Source organism: Salvelinus alpinus, chromosome 29 (assembly GCF_045679555.1).
Source record: "Salvelinus alpinus chromosome 29, SLU_Salpinus.1, whole genome shotgun sequence".
NCBI classification, from domain to species: Eukaryota; Metazoa; Chordata; class Actinopteri; order Salmoniformes; family Salmonidae; genus Salvelinus; species Salvelinus alpinus.
This window is the reverse complement of record NC_092114.1, coordinates 40,927,925-40,950,747: the sequence shown is the minus strand read 5'-3', so window position 1 is coordinate 40,950,747 and position 22,823 is coordinate 40,927,925. Positions and strand designations below refer to the sequence as shown.

Genomic DNA, 22,823 nt, shown 5'->3' with positions numbered 1-22,823 from the left:
CCAAACTTCTTCTATTTAAGAATGATGGAGACCACTGTGTTCTTGATGACCTTCAATGCTGCAGAAATCCTTAAGTACCCTTCCCCAGATCTGTGCCTCGACACAATCCTGTCTCTGAGCTCTAAGGACAATTCCTTCGACAGCATGGTTTGTTTTTAGCTCTGACATGCACTATCAACTGTGGGCCCTTACATAGACAGGTGTGTGCCTTTCTAAATCATGTCCAATCAATGGAATTGACCACAGGTGGACTCCAATCAAGTTGTAGAAACATCTCAAGGATGATCAATGGAAATAGGATGCACCTGAGCTCAATTTCGAGTCTCATTGCAAAGGGTCTGAATACTTATGTAAATAAGCTATATTTTTAAAATACATTTGCAGAAATGTCTATTTATGGATTTAATACATTTTATAATAAGGCTGTAACGTAAAACAAAACGTGGAAAAAGGACACAAATCTCTTCGAGGTCTTGAAGTATAAATGTTTGGGATGCTTGGGGTTGTGAGTCATCATGAGTCATTGATCAGGAGTGTCAGGAGGGCAGTGGTGACACTGGGAAAGTAGAACCGAGGGGAAATGAAAGAGGATTTGATAGGAGGAATTATAGTTTGTTGTCTCAAGGCAGTGGCATGGGGTTGAAATGGCCTGGTGCAGAGAACAGGGTGTTCGATCTCACACACACACACACACACACACAGTGTGGCCCGCTCGTGGTGGCAGAAACCAGGTCACCTCTTCAAATCCTTTTCTTTCTCGCTCTCCATCTCTCTCTGTCAATCTCTCCATGTTTCTCTCTCTTTTGTCGGTCATTGAGTTTATGAGTTTCAGTTTTCTACAAGACTAATGCCAGCCAAACATGCCATAATATGATATGTTGTTGAAATGAGGCTGTGTCCTCAAGGGTAATAATAGTATCTGCCTGGATATGTAGTTCAGTCTCTCGGATGGTAAATCGGTGTCTACCATCAATGTAGGTTTGAGCTGACATTTTACAGCGCTTGTGGTTATTGAGTCTCAATAGGTTTTAGAAATCAAAAGTCTCTCTTCCTTCCTCCCTCCATCGCCTACCTCCAGCAGTTTGTAGAGGTGTTCAACGCCACTCTTCTCCAGCTCCTTGGCAGGGATCACCGTCTCTTTGAAATGGACGTACTCATTGTAAAGTGCCTGTGGGACAGTGACAGGGTGTTGACAAAAGCCTAGATGTCAATAACAGACTGTCTTTATGAAAGAATCGTATTCATAAAGCATCTCAGAGTAGTAATGCTGATCTAGGAACAGCCCCCCCCCCCGTCTATATAATCATATTCATGATTATCTAAATCGCTGATCCTAGATCAGCACTCCTACTCGGAGATGCTTTATAAACATTTATTTTTCATCTTTACCCACATCCTCTCCCTCATCCCCTTATTGCCTCTCTCTCTTTCTACCCTTCCCTTCTGCCTATTTTATTCTCTCCATCGCCCGTACTCCCTTTCTTGACCATTTCCCTCCCTCCCTCTTCACCTTGAGCTCCACAGGGTTAAGTGGGAAGTTCTTGTTGGCCATGAGTGCCGTGTGCTGCCTGCTCCACTGGAGCAGCGTGGAGAAACGAGACTGGTACTCTGCCCAGCGGTGATCCACCTCCTGAGAGAGAGAGAAAGAGGGAAGGAGGAAAGGGAGAGGAGGGGGGAAGAGAAAGATAGAGAGAGCGAGAGAGAGAGACAGAGAGGGAGTATCGGACTGGTTCATTGACAGTCAGCTATCAATATACTTCAATTGCAGACTGCGATCAATGGAGTCCATTATTGGCTCCAGAGCTTTGGCAACATGATGTCCCTTGAGCAGTCATGCCAATAAGAGTACAGCCATGCATTCGTTCACACAGACTGAACAACTGTACATTGATACAAGCTGAAGTGAACGTGAGAGGAGAAGAACATACGTGTGCGGCGATGCCCTCTCCTCCCTCTGGGATCTTGGGGAAGGCATCGTAGATGGAGGAGACGTACGTGATGACCGACTTCTCATCTGGAGACGGAACGTCCACATCTAGAGAGAGAGAGAGAGAGAGAGAGAGCGGTAGGAAGAGACGGGGAGATGAAAGGGGGAGAGGAAAGGTCAACACGTTATAAACGGTAGAGAGAGGCAGACCAACGGAACACAGAGGAACACAGACAGTATCATGATGTACACTACTCTCACGATACCAGACCTTTAAACACCGTAGAACGGCCGGAGGCTAGAAGTACACAGACAGATGGACAGAAACACAGACGGACAGAGACGCAGACAAAGACAGGCAGGCAGACGGTTACCTTCAGCGTCCAGTAGTCTGGTCACCCCTAGCGACTCGGCGATCTCAAAGGCCTGCTCCAGGTTGTCAAGGTTACTCTGCTGCGCCACCACCTCCATGTCAATCAGGTCTGGCCTGGAGACCATCAGAGAGGGAGACAGGGGGGTCAGAACTGAACGTGTGTGTGTGTGTCTGCATGCATCTCAGTGGGTGATTGTGTGTGTACCTGAATCGGTGGAGCAGGGCGTTGAACATGCGCCCGTCGCGCCAGGAAGAGGAGAAGTTGGTACAGCGGAGGCCAGGCCAGCCCTCTGAGGCCTGCTGGCTCCATAACAACAGCTTCTCCTTCGCCGTCAGGTCCCCTGACTCACCGCTCACGTAGATCTCTGAGATCTGGAACACAGAGAGGATATGGTTCGTACAGGAAACACTCATTATGAACACACACACACTCCCCACTCATAAACGTCGGATCAGGAGAGACCAGAGGAGAGGTGAGGGTTAATGAATATGGAACATACATATTGGGATGACTTTGCTTGGATCCATCCATAAGTATTGGTAGAAGGTTCCAAATAACTACTATTTGCTGGTCAAAATGATTACACAGCCTGCTCTTACTGTGTAATCATGGTAAGGAAAAAACGTGTTATATAAAAGCCACAACAGCTGGCAGGGATGCACACCCTTTCCCTTTAGGGACAGACACTCATTGCAGACTACATCATCCTCTCATATTCATGACATTGTCCTACTACCCGACTGTAACCCACGGTGGGCATTCATTACACTGTTTCAAACATATCTTTAGTGTCATGACAAACTAATGAACAATCGCTGTACCCATAGTTCACACAGGCCCACGCACACACGGATGTACGTGACATGCAAACGTACACGCACACACACAGTGAGTCAGCAGAATTGTATCAACGTGCTAGTCTTCTATTCACTTTGATTCAACTTGTCGTCTTTGTTCCTATCCTTCAACTGCTCTGTCCTTTAACCAATAGGCCTTAAGCCCGAGCCAGCGTTCTTTTCTCCTTCGGTCTCTCATTATTCTGGCCAGCTCATTAGCTTGTTTTCTCACCACAATCTCCCCCTCTCCCTCCCCCCTCGTTCGGCCTCCTTCCAGCCCACCCCTTCAATCTCTGTCACTTCTCCTCATTTGATCTGTTTTTGATTTGATCTCCTCAGACACTTCCTTGTTTTGAGTCGTCCGTCTCTCCTTCACATCAATCTGCTGTTTCACTCCTCTTTTTCATCCCTCTTTTCTTTTTGAGGTCAAAGCGCTTATAACCTACTTAAGCCAACCGTCCTCCACCTCACCCCCCCCCCCACCCACTCGTTTCCCTTCCTTCCCTACACTTGTCTTTCTTTCTTTAATCTGTTCATCATGACAAAGGGTGGCTGTTGTAGATGCAGTATCTGGCAGTGCCTGGTTCTTGTCATCAGTATTCCTCCGTCATCCTTTTTCTCACTTCCCGTCTTGCCGGCCCTCCCTCCCTCCGTCTGTCTGTCTGTCTGTCTGTCTCTCTCTCTCTCTCTCGAGTGCTAATATAGAACAGAATGAAAGTCCAGTGAGTGCCAGGAGACTGCAGCAACAACCAAAAGAGAAGGAGAGAGAGAGAGGGGGGGGGGTGAGCGAGGGAGAGGAGGAATGGCATGCAAACGAGAGAGCGGGAGAGCAAAACCCATGGCCTGCGTAAACAAACAAGGCAAAACATGCACATGACGCGCACATACAGTACAAACCGACGGCAAACACCGAGACAGACACACACCTTGTGTGTACCCCAAAACACACAGCTCCTCCGTGACGTGAGTCTTTTATAGTAAAGATTATTAAGGCACGGACATCCAACTACAGGGCCACTCCATCTATTTGACTCTGGCCCTGAGCCCTTCAGTGACTGGCAATAAACAATAAACGAGTCAAGCACAGCCTCACTCTACCATTCGACACCCAGGTACTGTACCATCCTATGTAGCTCAGTTCCCCCCCCTGCAACCCATAACCTGTTTAGAATACTGCAGCTGGTGATTGGACCGCATACTACATGTTTGCGCTGGTCAATTGAAATCGTCATACATAATTACCACCTTCTCATGGACGTGTTTATCCTAAATTCTGATCCAGGTATTATGAGCAATACGGTTGTTTTGGGTAACATATGGTAGCGATTTTACACTACAAAAACAGGGCACATGGTGTCAATTATCTGGTGACATCACGCTTAAATCAGACACTAACAAACACTAACAGACAGCTACACCGTCACACACGCGAGCAGCCAGGGCTCGCGTGCTGCCCCCCCCCCAGGAGTCACGTGCCGGACAGACACACTATGAATGCTCTGTAAGATGGTGGAACCCTAGGATGCACACATCAAAGTGTGTTCAGTGTGTGCTGTGCTCGGACTCATTCTCTCACCGGCTCATGTGATTCTAGAGTGCCTTAACATAGAATAGAGTGCCTCACGCACGCACCGCTTGAGAGACGGCAAGGTGGTGCTATCACCATCAACGAGAATGGCTAGAAACGCTAGGCCTACGACACACTTACTGTACACTGCTATGATACACTTGCCTCCTGGGGCTCAGAATAGTCTCCATTTAAAGAAAGGATCCTTTGAAGTAGGAAAGGGCGACGGGAGAGAGAGGGATGGATGGAGAGCGAGCGAGAGAGGGATGGAGAGAGAGAGAGCGAGCGAGCGAGCGATGGAGAGAGAGAGAGCGAGCGAGCGAGGGATGGAGAGAGAGAGAGCGAGAGAGGGATGGAGAGAGAGAGAGCGAGAGAGGGAGAGAGAGAGCGAGAGAGGGATGGAGAGAGAGAGAGGGATGGAGAGAGAGCGAGAGAGGGATGGAGAGAGGGATGGAGAGAGAGCGAGAGAGGGATGGATGAGAGAGAGAGGGATGGAGAGAGAGAGAGGGATGGAGAGAGAGAGAGATGGAGAGAGAGAGAGATGGAGAGAGAGAGAGGGATGGAGAGAGGGGTATGGATGGACGGAGAGAGAGAGAGGGATGGACGGAGAGAGGAGGAGGGAGAAAGAGAACATGGAGGACATGCAGGGGGATAGAGACGAGGTAATTAGAGGTCGACCGATTATGATTTTTCAACGTCGATACCGATTATTGGAGGACCAAAAAAAGCCGATACCGATTAAATCGGCCGATTTTTATATATACATTTGTAATAATGACAATTACAACAATACTGAATGAACACTTTTTTAAAACTTAATATAATACATCAATAAAATCTATTTAGTCTCAAATAAATAATGAAACATGTTCAATTTGGTTTAAATAATGCAAAAACACAGTGTTGGAGAAGAAAGTAAAAGTGCAATATGTGCCATGTAAAAAAAAATAACGTTTAAGTTCCTTGCTCAGAACATGAGAACATATGAAAGCTGGTGGTTCCTTTTAACATGAGTCTTCAATATTCCCAGTTAAGAAGTTTTAGGTTGTAGTTATTATAGGAATTATAGGACTATTTCTCTCTATGCCATTTGTATTTCATATACCTTTGACTATTGGATGTTCTTATAGGCACTTTAGTATTGCCAGCCTAATCTCAGGAGTTGATAGGCTTGAAGTCAAAAACAGCGCTGTGCTTCAAGCATTGCTAAGAGCTGCTGGCAAACGCAGTAGTGTGCTGTTTGAATGTATGCTTACAAGCCTGGTGCTGCCTACCACTGCTCAGTCAGACTGCTCTATCAAATCATAGACGTAATTATAATATAATAAACACACAGAAATACGAGCCTTAGGTCATTAATATGGTCAAATCCGGAAACTATAATTTCGAGAACAAAACGTTTATTCTTTCAGTGAAATACGGAACCGTTACGTATTTTATCAAACGGGTGGCAACCCTAAGTCTAAATATTGCTGTTACATTGCACAACCTTCAATGTTATGTCATAATTATGTAAAATTCTGGCAAATTAATTACGGTCTTTGTTAGGAAGAAATTGTCTTCACACAGTTCGCAACGAGCCAGGCGGCCCAAACTGCTGCATATACCCTGACGCGAATGCGCTTTTGTTAAATCACCACCCGTTTAGCGAAGTAGGCTGTGATTTGATGATAAATTAACAGGCACCGCATTGATTATACGCAACGCAGGACAAGCTAGTTAAACTAGTAATATCATCAACCATGTGTAGTTAACTAGTGATTATGTTAAGATTGATTGTTTTTTATAAGATAAGTTTAATGCTAGCTAGCAACTTACCGTGGCTCCTTGCTGCACTCGCGTAACAGGTGGTCAGCCTGCCACGCAGTCTCCTCATGGATTGCAATGTAATCGGCCCTGATCGGCGTCCAAAAATGCAGATTACCGATTGTTATGAAAACATGAAACCGGCCATAATTAAAATCGGCCATGCCGAGTAATCGGTCGACCTCTAGAGGCGATATTTAGATAGTTGATGGGAAGCGGGAACGAGACAGACAAAATACACAAAAAGAGAGGATAGAGAGAAAGAGAGCGAATGGGAGGGATATAATGTATTTGGAATGCCCCTCTGGGGCTAGATGCAGCAGTACAGTGTTGATGAATGCGCATCTGAAAACCCTATTTATTCAGATGAGGGCAGGCCAGACATGGCCAAAAAGGCAGCCATCACGTACCCACACACACACACACACACACACACACCACACCCACCCACACAATCGAGAAAGAGACAGAAGTATTGATCGTTACCTAGCTAAAACACTCGTAAAAGGGAGCCTTTGTGGAGACCGGGCTCTAAGCAACTGTGTGTGTGTGTGTGTTGGTCTTGCTTTCCCTGTGACTCAGCACCGCGCATCAAGTGAGACACACAGGCCCAAAGACAACATAGCATCATAATATACTGACGGCAGGGCGCTACAGATCAATGTAAAGCACTTTGAGCAAGAAAGGTCTAGATCAACTAACTTCCATTATCAACTGAGGTTGATTATTGGTAACAACAGTAAAAGGGTCACCAGCAACTGTGTGGTTAAAGGCCTACACTATAGTAGGCATAGAAATATAATTACTTGACCCCCCCCCCCCCCCCAAAGGCACACATAAACCCCATTGTTTGAGCCGTATGATCTCATAAAACAATCATTGCAAAATAACAAGTTACAGTATGCTGTCAGGAACCCTGCCATTTAAGGAAAAACACACACACACAGTCAGAAGTAACAGAGGAAAGAGTGGGTGGTGTGAGGAAAATAATGAGTGATGAGATGGAAAGAGAGAGAAAGACAGAGAGGGAAAGAAAGAGAAAAGGGGGAGAGATGCAGAGAAGGTTTGTGCTGTGGCGTTTAGGCTCTGGAGACAGACTCCGGAAGGATGAAGAGGACCTTCTGCAGGGCTGACAACCAGGACACAGAGACACACAGAGAGAGAGAAAGACACAAATGTACAAATGATCTCTCTCACACAAAGACGTATGACAGTAGTATACAAGACGTAAAAGGGCAACGGACATTCAGAAATATGCTCTCTCGGCCTGATCCTGGACAAGCCCCCAAATATGGAGCCTACATTTCCAGGAGTAAAAGAGAGCGAGTGGAAAAGAGAAAGAAAGAGAGAAAAAAGCCCCTGACCTGAGGGAACTGCTTTGTGGTGACCTGGGGTGGAGATAGAGGACTGTCAGTTGCAGAGTCCAGTCCCTCTCTGGAGCTTTCCCAGTCTATCTGGGTGGCGCCCCCTGCCTCTGGGGAGGTTAGTGGCAGGTCGCTGGCATAGCCCGAGGACAGAGGGTCCTGTACCGAGGGTCCCTCGGCTTTTGTAGTTTCCTGGGTCCCCATAAGGTCGGTTGTCATATTGAGACCTGAGGTGTCCATTTTGGCTCTCCTTTGGGTCAAGCCAAACCTGCTTAGCTGGGTGGCTCCCCCCGTCTCTGGGGAGGTGCGGGGCAGATCGCTGGCATAGGCAGAGGAAAGAGGGTTCTGTATTAATAGTCCCTCTTGGACCTGCGCTGGTTTATCCAGACTGAGTTCCTTGACTTTTGTAGCTTCCTGGGTCCCCATAAGGAAAGTGGTCCTGGCATCCATTTTGGCTCTCCTGCTGTCCTCCTCAGAAAGATGTACTTTGAGGATGTTCCCAGTCACAGGGGACGCGGCTGGAGGTTCGGCACATACCTCTACTTCTACCTCTTTGTCATGGTAACTGTCCCCTCTCCAAACCGGGGACCCAAAGTCACTGGGGTAGACTGTCCTCACAACACACAGCCGGCCCTCCACCTCGCGAATGTGGACCACCCCTTTGCGCTCCTTTGCCGAAGGGTTGTTAAAAGCAACCCCCAGCGTCCCTGCTACCCCGCCTTCATCCCCCACCTCCTCTTTCTCCTTTTCTCGGTTTTTCCCCCGTTCCCTTTCTTTCTTGGGTCTTCGTATACAAGGCCTCTCCAGGACCCCTTGTTCTCGCTCCCTGACTTTGCAGACGCGACCCCCACCAGGGGTGGTGTGCACCTGGGACGGGAAAGATGGGTCAGGGTTATCTGGGGTCGGGGTGGGGGTGGGGTACTCACTGGGTTGCCCTTGGCTGCTTGGGGCCTCTATGGTACTGCTCGTCCCCCCTTCCTCACTCCCAGCTCCGGGGTAGGACAGCCTTCTCCACACTGGGCTTGGCTCAGGGGATAGTTCCAGCACTCTGCTACCACCCAACCCCCCAATGCTGTCACTCGTGGAGTCCGTACAGAGAGCACTGGGAAGGGGCAGTCTGGATTGCGTTTGGACATGAGGCACAGTTAAATTGGTGATTTTGGCTCCGACGTCACTCATGGTGTTGAACGAGGCCGTGGTTGCCTCCGTGACAGTGCCTTTGTCCTCTTCATCCTCTTCCTCCGGTATGTTGCTTATCCTTACGCTTTCCACCTCCGAGCCTACCGACGACCCTCCTTTCTGGTGCTTCTTTCCTTTGCGTTTACGCCGGAAGCGGAGGCGCCGTTTGGGGTTGGGGGACAGTGGGGGGAAGCCGTGTCCTCCCTCCCTAGGAGGCCTCACACAACCCATCGAGCTTCCCATCTCAGAGTGAATGACTGAGGCAAGGGAAGGACAGAGGAGGCAAAAATAGAACGCAAAAAACAGACACTCAGGTGGACAGGCACACCAGAGTAGCAGAGAGTGACGGACGAAAGCGATATCAATGTGACACCTGCTCGCGGTGTGACGTTAGTGACAGCAGGTTTAGCTATGGTTGCTTGCCAGGAGTATAGAAAGTGACAATGGCGAGACGGGATGTGGGCTCTCGTCACCTTCTCATAGGGTCTGGTTCAGTCCACCCGGCCGAGGTGCATGCTGCAGGCTTGCGTGTCACAGCTCTCGTCTGTCCGTAGCTGCTCCTCTCCCCGCCTTCCCTCCCCCTCTCCTCCTCCTCTCTTTGCAGCTGTTGCCTCACCAACACCGCTGTCAGCCCTGTCTGCTCTCCCCCACCCCCCCCCCCACTGTCGCTATGCCTCTACGGGCAGGTCACGGACGTCCCAGCAGGGTCCCAGCACTAACGTCAAGGACACCGAGGCAGAAACACGTCAGCAGACTCAGCACAGCTTACCAGAAAATAGATTTGGCTTCAGGCTTTAGTCGTTCATTCCTCCAAAGTTTGGCAGGTGAGAACGAAAGTCAACGTGGCTCATACATACTACATGTTGAACGAGGCTAGGAGAGTCTGATGTGTGAGACGGTGAGTCAGAGCACTGCAGCGTCCTCTTCAGCGCATCAGTCGTTTCACACACACAATGTCGGCGTGTGCGTGAGAGAAGTCCATGGGGTCTCTGGCGTTGCCTGCGATGGAATCAGTGCTCGTCTCATCTCATTTCTGCAATTCCTCAGAGTGTGAGACGCGAGGGAGCTGCAGTGCACACACACACACACACAAACACAGTGTCGGACACACACACACTCACACATGCAATGTGTCTGACTCGGTGCACATCACCGCAGTCGCTCGGCAGCGGAATAAAAAAATTAATCCAGTCATCTGCAATTCCACTTTGCTTCCGCCATCCTGCACACACGCAGTTTGTTGGTAATTTGTTTTCCCTGTCGTTCCGGGGGTACTGTAATCCACGTACTTTATCCAGGCTCGCCTCCAGGAATCCACAATCATATATTATTAATAACTCTCCGCTCCTGCGATAATGTTAATGCTGTCAGCGCCGTAACGGCCAACAACAGTCATAGTAGTAGAAGTGGAGACGGCATTAGCTCTGTAGTAGCCGGTGGTGTCCCATTCTGCCGAGACAGCGTGCTAATATCCACCATCCAGATTGGTGGTGGGTGATAGTGGACAGTCAGCCAATACTCTGACAGCTTGTTAACTCAAAATCAGAGCCTCGACGGCCGCGACTCAGACTCCTCGCCATTCCCCGCCATCCCCCCTGTTCATGGAGTCGCTGCGTCAGGTGGCGTTTGATCTCCTTCAGTTTTCCCCGGTTGTTAACCACAGAGAGGTCTCAGGACGAAGGAAACCTACGGGGGGGGGGGGGGGGGCGTTGAACGCGCGTTAGGGCAACGCTACGGTGCGGACTTGAAAGTCTCCAAGTGATACGGGTAACCATGGGACCAGGAAGAGAGGTGAAGAGATCCTGAATGGTAGGTGTCCTGCATTATCCTTCAATGACTACCAATCACACATTGCATTAGGAGTGGTAAGATACCTGCAGCGTTGTCTCAGAGAAAATCCAGACAACTCGGGAAGCTGGTAGTGGTTCCTGTAGCTTGGTCTCTGGTGCTATATCAGGTTTAAATCCAGAGCACGGCGAGGAAGGGCGTAGAGACCCAACCTTTAGCTTTCCAGACGTCACGTGGCTCCCCCATTGATACCGGCCTTGAGCTCATCCCCCCTCCAACGGAGGATTGCTGGGAGATCGTGCTGGTGGCTGGAACTATCCAATCACCAACCCCTCAGTCCATCTCCAACCTTAGAACTGTCTGTCAGCCAGGCAGGCTTTTTCAGGCATCCCTGCTGACAGTCTTCGACCCTGCTCCAGTACACCAGCATCCACAATCATCCAGGTCTGTATGTGTTCCCAGTGTGAGGCCACAGGCGTGCATGCAAAGAGGGTCTGGTTGCAGACAACCACGCAGACAGACAGGCAGTTGGTTAAAAAGGCACTCCCTCTCCACTCGTCTCCTCTGGTCTGGTTAATGGAATTAGCAGTGGTGGCTGGGCTGGGCTACAGGAGGCTGGGCTAAACTGGGTTAGACTTGGTTAGGGAAGGTCCAGTATCCTCCGGCTTTAGCCGTTCTCCTGACGCTGCCTGCAAACGAACAGCTGACTGGGTAAGGCAAAGGCAGAGGATAAGTCCGGTAGTCTGGAGCTCCTTGGCTGGTTATAGAGAGAGATGGAGGAGGAGATGGGGATCCGGATGAAGGGAGAACAAGGTCCCCGTCAGACAGCCATGGTCGGATTGATCCAATAAACACAGCGTTCCCGGGAGAGACGCAAAATGTGTGTGTGTGCAGCTGAAGAGAGAGCAAGAGTGTGTGTGTGTGTGTGTGTGTGCCTGCAGGGCTGGGCGATCCTCCAATCAGCTGCGTGTGTATGTGTGAGCCGAGGTCTGTAGATCCAAGGGAAACCGGGAGACACCGTAACAGTAGGCAGCCCTGTATTCCGCTCTCTGTCGCTGGCTTCTCTCGGTCGTGCTCTCCCTCGCTCGCAGGCAGAGAGGAAAACGCTCTATCTTCACAACCTCTGCAGCTCTCTCTAGCTCTCTTTCTCCCACCCTCTTTTCTCCTCCTCCTATCCGCTTCCTCGTTCCTCCCTCCTCCTCCTCTCGCTCTCTCTCTGGCATACTCTCTACTGCTCTCTTGGTATGAGACACACACACACACACACACACACACACACACACACACACACACACACACCGATATGCTATTTTTTGGGGGGTCCGATACAGATAGATTTTTTTTTTTGGGGGGGGGGGCCAAAGTTTACTGATATGATATATCCTCCATTATAAACTGGGTGGTTCGAGCCCTGAATGCTGATTGGCTGACAGCCGTGGTATATCAGGGGGGGTTTGTGATATATGACCAATATACCACGGCTAAGGGCTGTATCCAGGCACTCTGCGATGTGTCGTGCCTAAGAACAGCCCTTAGCCGTGGTATATTGGCCATATACCACCCCCCACCCCCCCCGTGCCTTATCGCTTAAATAGACTGTTACAGCAGTGAAAATGAAAAAGTTCCACACTGAGTTCTCATAAATTGTCATCCAAAATAGCACTTGTCCAAGAAATGTGTTTCAGATGTACATTTCTTAATGACATCATGAAAATGGCCACAAATTATTAGATAAGCACGATATATACTAAGTATTGAATATTGGTTACTATGTATCCGACACCGATGTATTGGTAAAAAGGCCAATATCAGCTGTTAAGATCGGTGAAGCGATAAATCGGGTCGGGCTCCACAAAGACACGACTCAAAAGCTTCCCAGGTTGGCCAGCTGCTGCAGAAAAATAAATCGGTGTTGATTCTCTGCAATACCGAGATCATTAAAAAAGTTGAAGAAGAGGGAAGGATGCAAGAGAGGAGGGTGGGTGTTGAGCACTTTCTGAAAAGAGCAAGAGGGATGTAATGGCAAGAGAGGGATGGGGAAATGAGGGAGAGAACGCAAGAGAGCCTTTGCACCAGTTAAAGCTTTTTCCCCTCACACACACCTTAAACACTCAAATCTCAGTGTGTGTGTGGGTGGTGGACAACTGTATGAGCGCACACAGGGCACACACACAGTCCACATCAATAAACACACACACAAGGACCTGAGGCAGTGTATGGCAGCTTAGAGATCTACCCACAGACCCAAAATAAATACCATTACAAACAAACGCATAGTATTCTCCGGTGATGGTAGATCAGCTACTTGTAGAGGAGTCCAATCCACAGCTCTCCCATTACCTCCACAGTGGAAAACAGACAATAAGAGCCGAAATCAGGTCTCTGAGGCCTTCAGGCCTTCACCATGGATATGAGATGATGTGCTGGAAGCCTCCAACTACCAATTAGCTACCTGAAAGCTGTCACATTTACTATGCAATTCTTTCTGCCACAACATAAAACACAAAAGCTGATTTCAAGTCGGTTTTGCTGTTTCACCCTCTAAATGATGGAGGTTAGGTGGTCTATAGAAATGACCTTGACTATCCTGTACCCCTGCACATTGACTCGGTACCGTACCCCCTGTGTATAGACTTGATATTGTTATGTAATTTTGTTCTGTTACTTTTATTATTTATTTTTTGACTTTAGTTTATTTACTAAATATTTTCTTTACTCTATTTCTTCAATTGCATTGTTGGTTAAGGGCTTGTAAGTAAGCATTTCACGGGAAAGTCTACACCTGTTGTAATTCGGCGCATGTGACTAATAAAATTTGATATGCACAAATTAAAAGAGCCAGGCCAGAGTGGATTAGCCAATCGCATGCAGCCACAGCTCAGGGAGAGGCGGGGTTTGTGAGAGGGGTGGGGTGTTGTTGGCTGAGAGCATTGTTAGTGCGCCAGGTCATCTATGAAGCTAGGATAACTGGTGACCCCTAGTGGTCAAAGTGAGGAGCTGCAGCCAACCTTGAATCACTGTTGCATCAGGGTAAATTATGCATACTGAATTTACATAGTGATATACATTTTTCAATGCTGTAGGTAGGTCACAAACATGTGCAATGATCCATATAGTATACTACAAGGCTTGTCCCCAGAATATATTGTTGTAAAACAACACTTTTTGGGGAAGGTGTCCTTTTTTATTTTATTTAACTAGGCAAGTCAGTTAAGAACTAATTCTTATTTACAACGACAGAGACAACTATTATCCGTTAGGTGAGTGAACATCGTAGCCAAACCTTGACTTCAACTGATGGATTAAGTACCGAGTAGAGGACAACTGCCAGACATCGCTGCCTTGAGGGCCGGAGCAGGGCTGTCTCTCTCGAAAATTGAATTGAAGTGGCTGGTGTTGAGAAGGACCGCCGAGACAGCAACTTGTCTAGCCTGCAGTCGGAGAGAATGCTTTGCTAACGTGACACATCTTTGAAATAATGAAGAACTGGTCTTAACTAGACATGACAGAGTGTGGAGTCATAGGCCTGTGGTTCTACCCCTAACAGAGCTGCGTCCAATGACGAATTCTCCTTTTGGCCTGACAGAGTCGTCCAATCAGCAGCGAACTTTAGGGGGACAGTTTGCTGGAATAACTTCCCTCCCTACTTCCTGGCCCTGCAGTGCTTCCTGGCCCCACATTTTACCTGCTAAAACCAAACCCTATATCCTTACCCGTAATCATTACAATAAATTAATGTGCTTTCTAGCATGCCATCTGGTGACTCCCAATGACATTGCTGCTCCTTGCAAATCCCAGATCATAATGTGCTGTTCAGACTTTTTACACATGTTCACAATCCCATATGTAATCTACATTAAGTTGATGTACTCGTCTGTCATTTTCAGTTTCTGTATTTTGTGTTATTATTCAATAAAATCATGTTCATATAGGATTGGTTATCTTGTTTTGTTTAAACATTCAGTCGGATGAAATTGAGAATTGAAGTAAACAGATTCTAAGCGCTCACTATGAAACTGTGCAGTCCGTCTCTGTGTCCTCTGCCTTAACAGCGACCTGGGCTAGCTGCATAGAACCTTTTTAGCACCAACACTTTTGGACTCGTACACGCCATCCTGTCGCTTAGTCACTTTATCCTCATCTACGGTGCCATGCAAAAGTATTCAGACCCCTTGGATTTCTTCACATTCTATTGTGTTACAAAGTGGGATTGAAACGGATTCAATTGTAATTTGTCAACACAAAGCACTAACATGATCTAAAGACGAATACAAAATTAAATAACTCAAATATAGTCGATGCGCAATTATTAATCTCCTTGAGTCAACACGTGTTAGAATCCCCTTTGTCATCGGTTACAGCTGTGAGTCTTTCTGGGTAATTCTCAGAGCGTCGCTCACCTGGATTGTACAACACTTGCCTATTATTCTTTTCAGAATACTTTAAGCTCTATCAAGAAGTTGAGGATCATGGCTAGAAAACTATTTAAATCACTTGCCATAGATAGATTTTTAAGCAGATTGAAGTCAAAACTGTAACTTGGCCACTCAGGAACATTCAGTGTCTTCTTGGTAAGCAACTCCAGCGTAGATTTAGCCTTGTTTTGTAGGTTACTGTCCTGTTGAAAGGTGAATTTCTCTCCCCGTCTCTGGTGTAATGCAGACTGAACCAGGATTTCATCTAGGATTTTTCCTGTGCTTAGCTCGATTACGTTTACGTTAATCCTGAAAAACTCCCCAGTATTTGCCGATGTCAAGCATACCCATACTATCATGCAGCCAGCACCACCATGCTTGAAAATAAAGAGGCAGTTACTCAGTGGTGTGTTGGATTTGCCCCAAATATAATGCTTTGCATTTAGACCAGAAAGTCTACGAATACCGTCGCTGTTATTTTTTAATTCTCAGTATTACTTTAGTCCCTTGTTGCATACAAGATGCATGTTTTGGAATATTTTTTTAATAATGTTTATTTGTATTCTTCTCACTCGGTCATTTAGGTCATTAATGTGAAGTCACTACAATGTTGTCGATCCATCCTCAGTTCTCTCCCATCACAGCCATTGAACTCTGTAGCCGTTTTAAAATCCCCATCGCCTGAGAAGTGTCCTTCCTGTCCTGCAGCTCAGCTCAGAAGGACGACTGCATCTTTCGATGGTTTAAATACATCATCCACAGCAGAATTATTAACTTGACCATGCTTAAAAAGAGATATTCAATGTCTGATTTGTTATGGTTGTTCCCCATCTACCAATCACTACCCTTCTTCATGAGGCTTTCGAAAAGATCCCTGGTCCTTGTAGTTGAATCTGTGCTTGAAATCCAATTTCACCCAGGCTGAATCACAACTGGCCCGTGACTGGTTGTCCCATAGGGTGGTGCACAATTGGCCCAGCGTCGTCCGGGTTTGGCCGGTGTAGGCTGTCATTGTAAATAAGAATTTGTTCTTAACTGACTTTTTAAAATTCAACACTTGATTCAGGGACCTTACAGACGTACAGTAGGTATGAGGAGGTTTAGTCGTTCAAAAATCATGTCAACCCCTGTTATTTCACACAGAGTGAGTCCATGTTACTTATGTGATTTAAGCCAATTTTACTCCTGAACTAATTCAGGCTTGCCTAAACAAAGGGTACTTAATGAGTACTTAATGACCATTTTTCATTCATTCATTCATTCATATATATATATATATGATATAGTTATAGTCTAGTTATGATATATATATAGGAGGAGGAGGGAAATATAGGAGGAGGAGGGAAATTATGTAGATATATTGAAGCAACAGCTCAAGACATCAGTCAGGAAGTTAAAGCTTGGTCGCAAATGGGTCTTCCAAATGGACAATGACCTCAAGCATACTTTCAAAGATGTGGCAAAATGGTTTAAGGACAACAAAGTCAAGGTATTGGAGTGGCCATCACAAAGCCCTGACCTCAATCCTATAGAACATTTGTGGGCAGAACTGAAAAAGTGTGTGTGCTAGCAAGGAGGCCTACAAACCTGACTCAGTTACACCAGCTCTGTCAGGAGGAATGGGCCAAAATTCACCCAACTTATTGTGGGAAGCTTGTGGAAGGCTACCCGAAACGTTTGACCCAAGTTAAACAATTTAGAGGCAATGCTACCAAATACTAATTGAGTGTATGTAAACTTCTGACCCACTGGGAATGTGATGAAAGAAATACCATCTGAAATAGAGAGAATGATTTATCATTCTGACATTTCACATTCTTAAAATAAAGTGGTGATCCTAACTGACCTAAGACAGGGAATATTTACAAGGATTAAATGTCAGGAATTATGAAAAACTGAGTTTAAATGTATTTGGCTACGGTGTATGTAAACTTCTGACTTCAACTGTATATATACACATATACACATACATATATACAGTTGAAGTTGGAGGTTTACATACACCTTAGCCAAATACATCGATCCAGAGCATCCCAAACATGCTCAATGAGTGACACATCTGGTGAGTATACAGGCCATGGGAGAACTGGGACATTTTCAGCTTCTACTAATTGTGTACAGATCCTTGCGACACGGGCCGTGCGTTATCATGCTGATACACGAGGTGATGGCGGCGGATGAATGGCACAACAATGGGCCTCAGGAACTCGGCACGGTATCTCTGTGCATTCAAATTGCCATCTATAAAATTCAATTGTGTTTGTTGTCCGCAGCTTATACCTGCCCATACCATAACCCCACTGCCACCACGGGGCACTCTGTTCACAACGATGACATCAGCAAACTGCTCGCCTACACACCGCCATATATGCTGTCAGCAATCTGCCCGGTAAAACTGTACCGGGCAGATTTTCCAGTGGCCATCGAAGTTGGGCATTTGCCCACTGAAGTCGGTTACTACGCCGAACTGCAGTCAGGTCAAGACTCTGGTGAGGATGACGAGCTCAGCTTCTCTGAGACAGTGAGTTTTTGCAGAAATTCTCCGGTTGTGCAAACACACAGTTTCATCAGCTATAAAGGTGGCTGGTCTCAGACAATCCCTGGCGTGGTTACACATGGTCTACGGTTGTGAGGCCGGTTGAACGTACTGCCAAATTCTCTAAAACGACGGTGGCGGTTTATGGTAGAGAAATTAACATTCAATCGTCTAGCAACAGCTCTGGTGGACATTCCTGCAGTCGGCTTGCCAGTTGCACGTTCCCTCAATACTTGAGATATCTGTGCCATTGTGTTGCGTGACAAAACTGTACATTTTAGAGTGGCCGTTTATTGTCCCCAGCACAAGTTTCACCTGTGTAATGATCATGCTGTTTAACCTGCTTCTTGATATGCCACACCTGTCAGGTGGATGGATTAGCGTGGCAGATGAGAAATGCTCACTAACATGGATGTAAACAAATTTGTGCACAATTTTAGAAAAATAATATTTTTGTGCGTATGGAACATTTCTGGGATCTTTTATTTCAGCTCATGAAACATGGGACCAACACTTTACATGTAGCGTTTATATTTTTGTTCAGTGTAGATAGCCAAGATATCGTTACTCATTGCGTATTTATTCCTCATGTTACTATTTTTCAATTATTTCTCCAATTATTTCTCTCTGCGTTGTTGGGAAAAGCCCATCACTGTTAGTCAACACCTGTTGTTTATGAAGCATGTGACAAATAACATTTGGTTTGATTAAATGTATCCGCAACTGTAAAACGACTGCTCTATCCTTCCATCTTCTCCCTTTCATTTCCTCCTCTTCTATCTCCTTCAGTGCAACAGTAGTTTTCAGCCCCCATTCTGTCCATCAGCGCAGAGTTATCCCCCTCTACCTCTCTCCCTCGTTCTGCATCACTTACCACCCCCTCTCTCCCTCCCGCCCTTTCTCCCCCTGGGCTCACACCATTCTGCTGAATCATGCTGAATGAAGTGGCTGCGTAGTCATGCGGCGTGTCTCCGTGGCAACCTTCTTGCCGGTGTCACCTTGTGAGGTAATATTATCATCGCTCTGCTTTGCCCACAGCACATCATAGTGGCCGGGCATGGGAAGTGCAGATGATTGTAAAACCTAATAATTAAAGGTTGGTTCCTGAGCTGACAAAATGGTGCTCTCATTTCTGTATTTTTCTACCTTCTGTAGAGAAGTTTGACTTCTAAAAAGGAGAACATTTAGTTGAAGAAGTATTATTTGTGGATACAGGAAGGGTAGCTTTGGGTTTGCTTGACCGATTAGTGTCCAAACATTCACGCCTGGGTTCCTGAGGCCAGCTGTATGTGTGTCCCTCTATGGTGCTAGTGCTCTGGGACCTGACCTACTGCAATGCCCTGCCTGGTGGTGGTTCTCCACCACAACACAAGGACATGCCAAGGTAAACTGTGTGACACACACAGCCACTCGTGTCCATCTTTTAAAACACTGCTACGAGTGTCTTCGAAATTAACGCGTGTGCGCACACACACGTGCCAAACACCAAACCAGAGCCTTATAAGGCTTCCCTAGAGCCGTCTCCGTCTCTGCAACAAGCAGGTCGGCACAGCGACTACAGACAAAGCAACAAGTCAAGTAAACTCCCACACCGGCAAGATAGACTACAGACTTCTAAATCTAGTCTGCTCCTGGCACAGAACTATCTAGCTGCGCCCAAACACACACACACACCCAATACTACAGTAGAGGACGTGGCCGAGAGATCGGTATCCACCATTAGCTCTTAGGATTGTTACCACCTCGGTCTCTAAGTGACTGGAACCAGACTGCAGGCCACAACGGACCATGGCCGGGAGAACTAGCCGAAATAATAAATGACTGTCTTTAGCCCGTACGGACAGAGAGGTCGCCGAAAACAGCTGCATCACTAACAAATGTCACGAGGTGGGAATCATCATGATTTGTAGAACTGTAAACTCTATTTGGAAAAAAAGTGCTGTTATTAAAAAGCGATTTGGTTGCATAGCAGACTGGCAAACCAACCACAGATTAGACACAGCATAGAAATCTGATGTTTTTATTGATTCATTTTCATTGAACCTTTATTAAACCAGGTAAAGACCCTCGAGGTTAAAAACCTCTTGTGAGGTGGACCTGGCCAGAGGTCAACAGGAAGTATCCAGCGTGCCATGTACACAACCCAAGAACACAACACAATGTACGGAGCAGGGTGGCAAACCGCAACATAGAACTAGAACACATAGAGCAGCACAGACCTGGAAGTGCAGGATGATGGTCCAGATGAGGCCCAGTGTCAGCTTGGGGTTGCCGTCTGTGATGTCATCGTTCCGGATGTTCACCAGTTTAACCTGGAACATGTAGAATGGGAGGATTTAAACACCAAGCCTTGTGGTGAACTAAAGCCTTGACCTGGAACATGTAGAATGGGAAGATTTAAACGCCAGGCCTAGTGGTGAACTAAAGCCTTGACCTGGAACATGTAGAATGGGAAGATTTAAACGCCAGGCCTAGTGGTGAACTAAAGCCTTGACCTGCAACATGTAGAATGGGAGGATTTAAACGCCAGGCCTAGTGGTGAACTAAAGCCTTGACCTGCAACATGTAGAATGGGAGGATTTAAACGCCAGGCCTAGTGGTGAACTAAAGCCTTGACCTGGAACATGTAGAACGGGAGGATTTAAACGCCAGGCCTAGTGGTGAACTAAAGCCTTGACCTGGAACAGAGCTGGGTAACCATGTGCTCCATGTTATTAACCAGTCATCACATGACTTCTTGCTCACCATTGCAAGATTGAATACTGAAAATATTTTGTGTGAATACCCTCCTGATTCCATCCTGCTTTCTCACACCAGTGCACATAAAAGCAATGAAACCAGGAGAGGAAGCCGAAGAAGGCTACGGAGATGCAGTCCCTGTCAAGTAGGAGCAGGTGTCTCTAAGACAGAGGTGCAGCATTGGGCAGTGACGCGTGAGGTGCGACTGTGGTCATCTGGGAGGCCCAGTCATGCAGAGCTGACACATTGGGACAGGGGGCCGGGAGAAAGGTCCTCTCAATGATTTTATTTATGGATGTGCTTTGTATGGGGTTTTAAAAATGACAAAATAGACCAAACTAAATAAAATTTAAAAAAATCTATTTCCAACAGCAGACGTCTGAGTGTGGCTTTAGTTCGGCTCAATGTGTATTGCTGAGCGCGTGAGTACCTGCTGAAGTATTGAGTGGGTTTGAAAGCGGCAGTTGTGTGTGTGTGTGTGTGTGTGTGTGTGTGTGTGTGTTGTACCTGTCTCTGTTTGAGGAAGTCTAGGGCGATCTGGACATTCTGGAGCCGGTGGAATCGCATGCGACCCTTTTCTCTGGGCTGAAGGGGGGGGGGGGAAAGCACGAAGAGAGAGAGAGATGAGTGTATGAAGAAAAAAAAAAAACATGAGATCTTCTCACAATGCTGACCAGTGAGAGAGACATAAGCCGTGAGGAGTGTCGTTCCCAATTCAAAGTGCAGTGAGGGGAAAGCTATGCCTGGGCCGCTGTAATGGCACAGCATTATCCTAGAGGGCGCTGTCTTCAACTGTTGTCAAAGACATGCCAACAAGCATCCTCACAGCAGAGCAGGTAACAACACAGAAAAGGTACATCTGCAAACCATGCTGGTTTAGGCAGGCTAATACTTTTCTCAAACACACACACACACAGTCCCCTGCCGCACTCTCAAACACATAGTCCTTGGCTGGCTGACTCACACGCATTCACTCAGTCAATCACTGACAGTCTGTCAGAACACACACACACACACACACACACACACACACACACACACACACACACACACACACACACACACACACACACACACACACACACACACACACACACACACACACACACACACACACACACACACACACACACAGAGAAAAGAAAACGCACACAGCAAAGCTGCTAGAATTGCAAGATGCAGGAGTGTGTGTCACAGTGTGCTGTGCTGGGTATAGTCATCACTGCAGTCAACAGTACCAGTAGTGAAGCAGGGTTATGAGGAGCACTCAGGCCAAACAGAGAACTGCATTCAGAGGACGAGACGTGAGAGGGGAAGGTCAGGGGGAGAAGAGGCCACAGTTACACAGCCCCAGTCAAGATGCTGACAAATAAAACGCTTAAAAAGCCTATTTAACCTTTGAAGGAATGTCTAAGGAGGTTTTGGTGATGATGTGCTTGCAATGTTCGTATACGTGTCAAGCAGCTGTCTGCGACTTGAGAATGTTTGTGTTTGAATGGGAAAACGCTGAGACAACACTGTGCGAAACGCGAACGTGTGAAATCGCTTGTGTGAGACATGAGATACGTCAGCGTGTAAATGTGTGTCTTGGGATAGAACTTAAATGCACTTGACGCGCATGCAGTCTTAAAGCACTGTCTATGGTGTGAGGATCCGGGTGAGGGTTGGGGGGGGGGTCAAACGTACTCCCTGAGCTCCATCCTCCACCTCCTCCCCCCCGAGCAAGATGAGCGGGGGAGCTCGGGAGATACACACCCTCCTCAGCGAGGACACGCCCTTGAGCTGCTGCCGTCCGGAGGGGAAGGGGGGATGAGGAGAGTGAGAGAAGAGTGGATGGAGGATGAAAGAATTGTATGGAGGGATGAAGATGAGGTGATTGTCCAAAAGAGAGATCAAAGAGAAAGAGAACGTGAGAAAGAGGTAGAGCAGGAGGAAATGAAAAATGCAGCTGAGGCACTAATCAAGAAGTAAACTGCTAAGAGGCCAGCTTTCTAAAAAGTAAGTTGAAAAGTTCCTCCCGTACACGCTCTCACACAGTATCTCTATTCCACACACAATATCTCTCACACACAGTATCTCTATTTCACACAGTATATATATATATCTCTCTCACACACAGTGTCTCTCTCTCTCACACACAGTGTCTCTCTCTCTCACACACACACACAGTGTCTCTCTCTCTCACACACACACACAGTGTCTCTCTCTCTCACACACACACACAGTGTCTCTCTCTCTCACACACACACAGTGTCTCTCTCTCTCTCTCACACACACAGTGTCTCTCTCACA

The 22,823-nt window shown here is 47.0% G+C and overlaps 1 protein-coding gene across 20 annotated transcripts in view; it reads right to left on the bottom strand.

Moving 5' to 3' along the window:
- LOC139559012 (microtubule-actin cross-linking factor 1-like) overlaps positions 1-22,823 on the bottom strand; it is a 259,756-nt gene that overhangs the window by 120,721 nt on the left and 116,212 nt on the right. For 9 of the 20 annotated variants that reach the window (XM_071374606.1, XM_071374615.1, XM_071374609.1 and 6 more), the window contains exons 1-6: positions 7,875-9,597; positions 2,506-2,672; positions 2,302-2,414; positions 1,929-2,035; positions 1,511-1,630; positions 1,073-1,168 (exon numbers count right to left, since the gene is read on the bottom strand). In XM_071374606.1, coding sequence (XP_071230707.1) covers positions 1,073-1,168; positions 1,511-1,630; positions 1,929-2,035; positions 2,302-2,414; positions 2,506-2,672; positions 7,875-9,296 — 2,025 coding nt within the window. In that variant the 5' untranslated portion in view covers positions 9,297-9,597. Of the gene's footprint in view, positions 1-1,072; positions 1,169-1,510; positions 1,631-1,928; positions 2,036-2,301; positions 2,415-2,505; positions 2,673-7,874; positions 9,598-20,011; positions 20,105-21,038; positions 21,117-22,823 lie in introns of those variants that run through there. The other 11 variants (XM_071374618.1, XM_071374625.1, XM_071374623.1 and 8 more) reach the window with 3 other exon arrangements.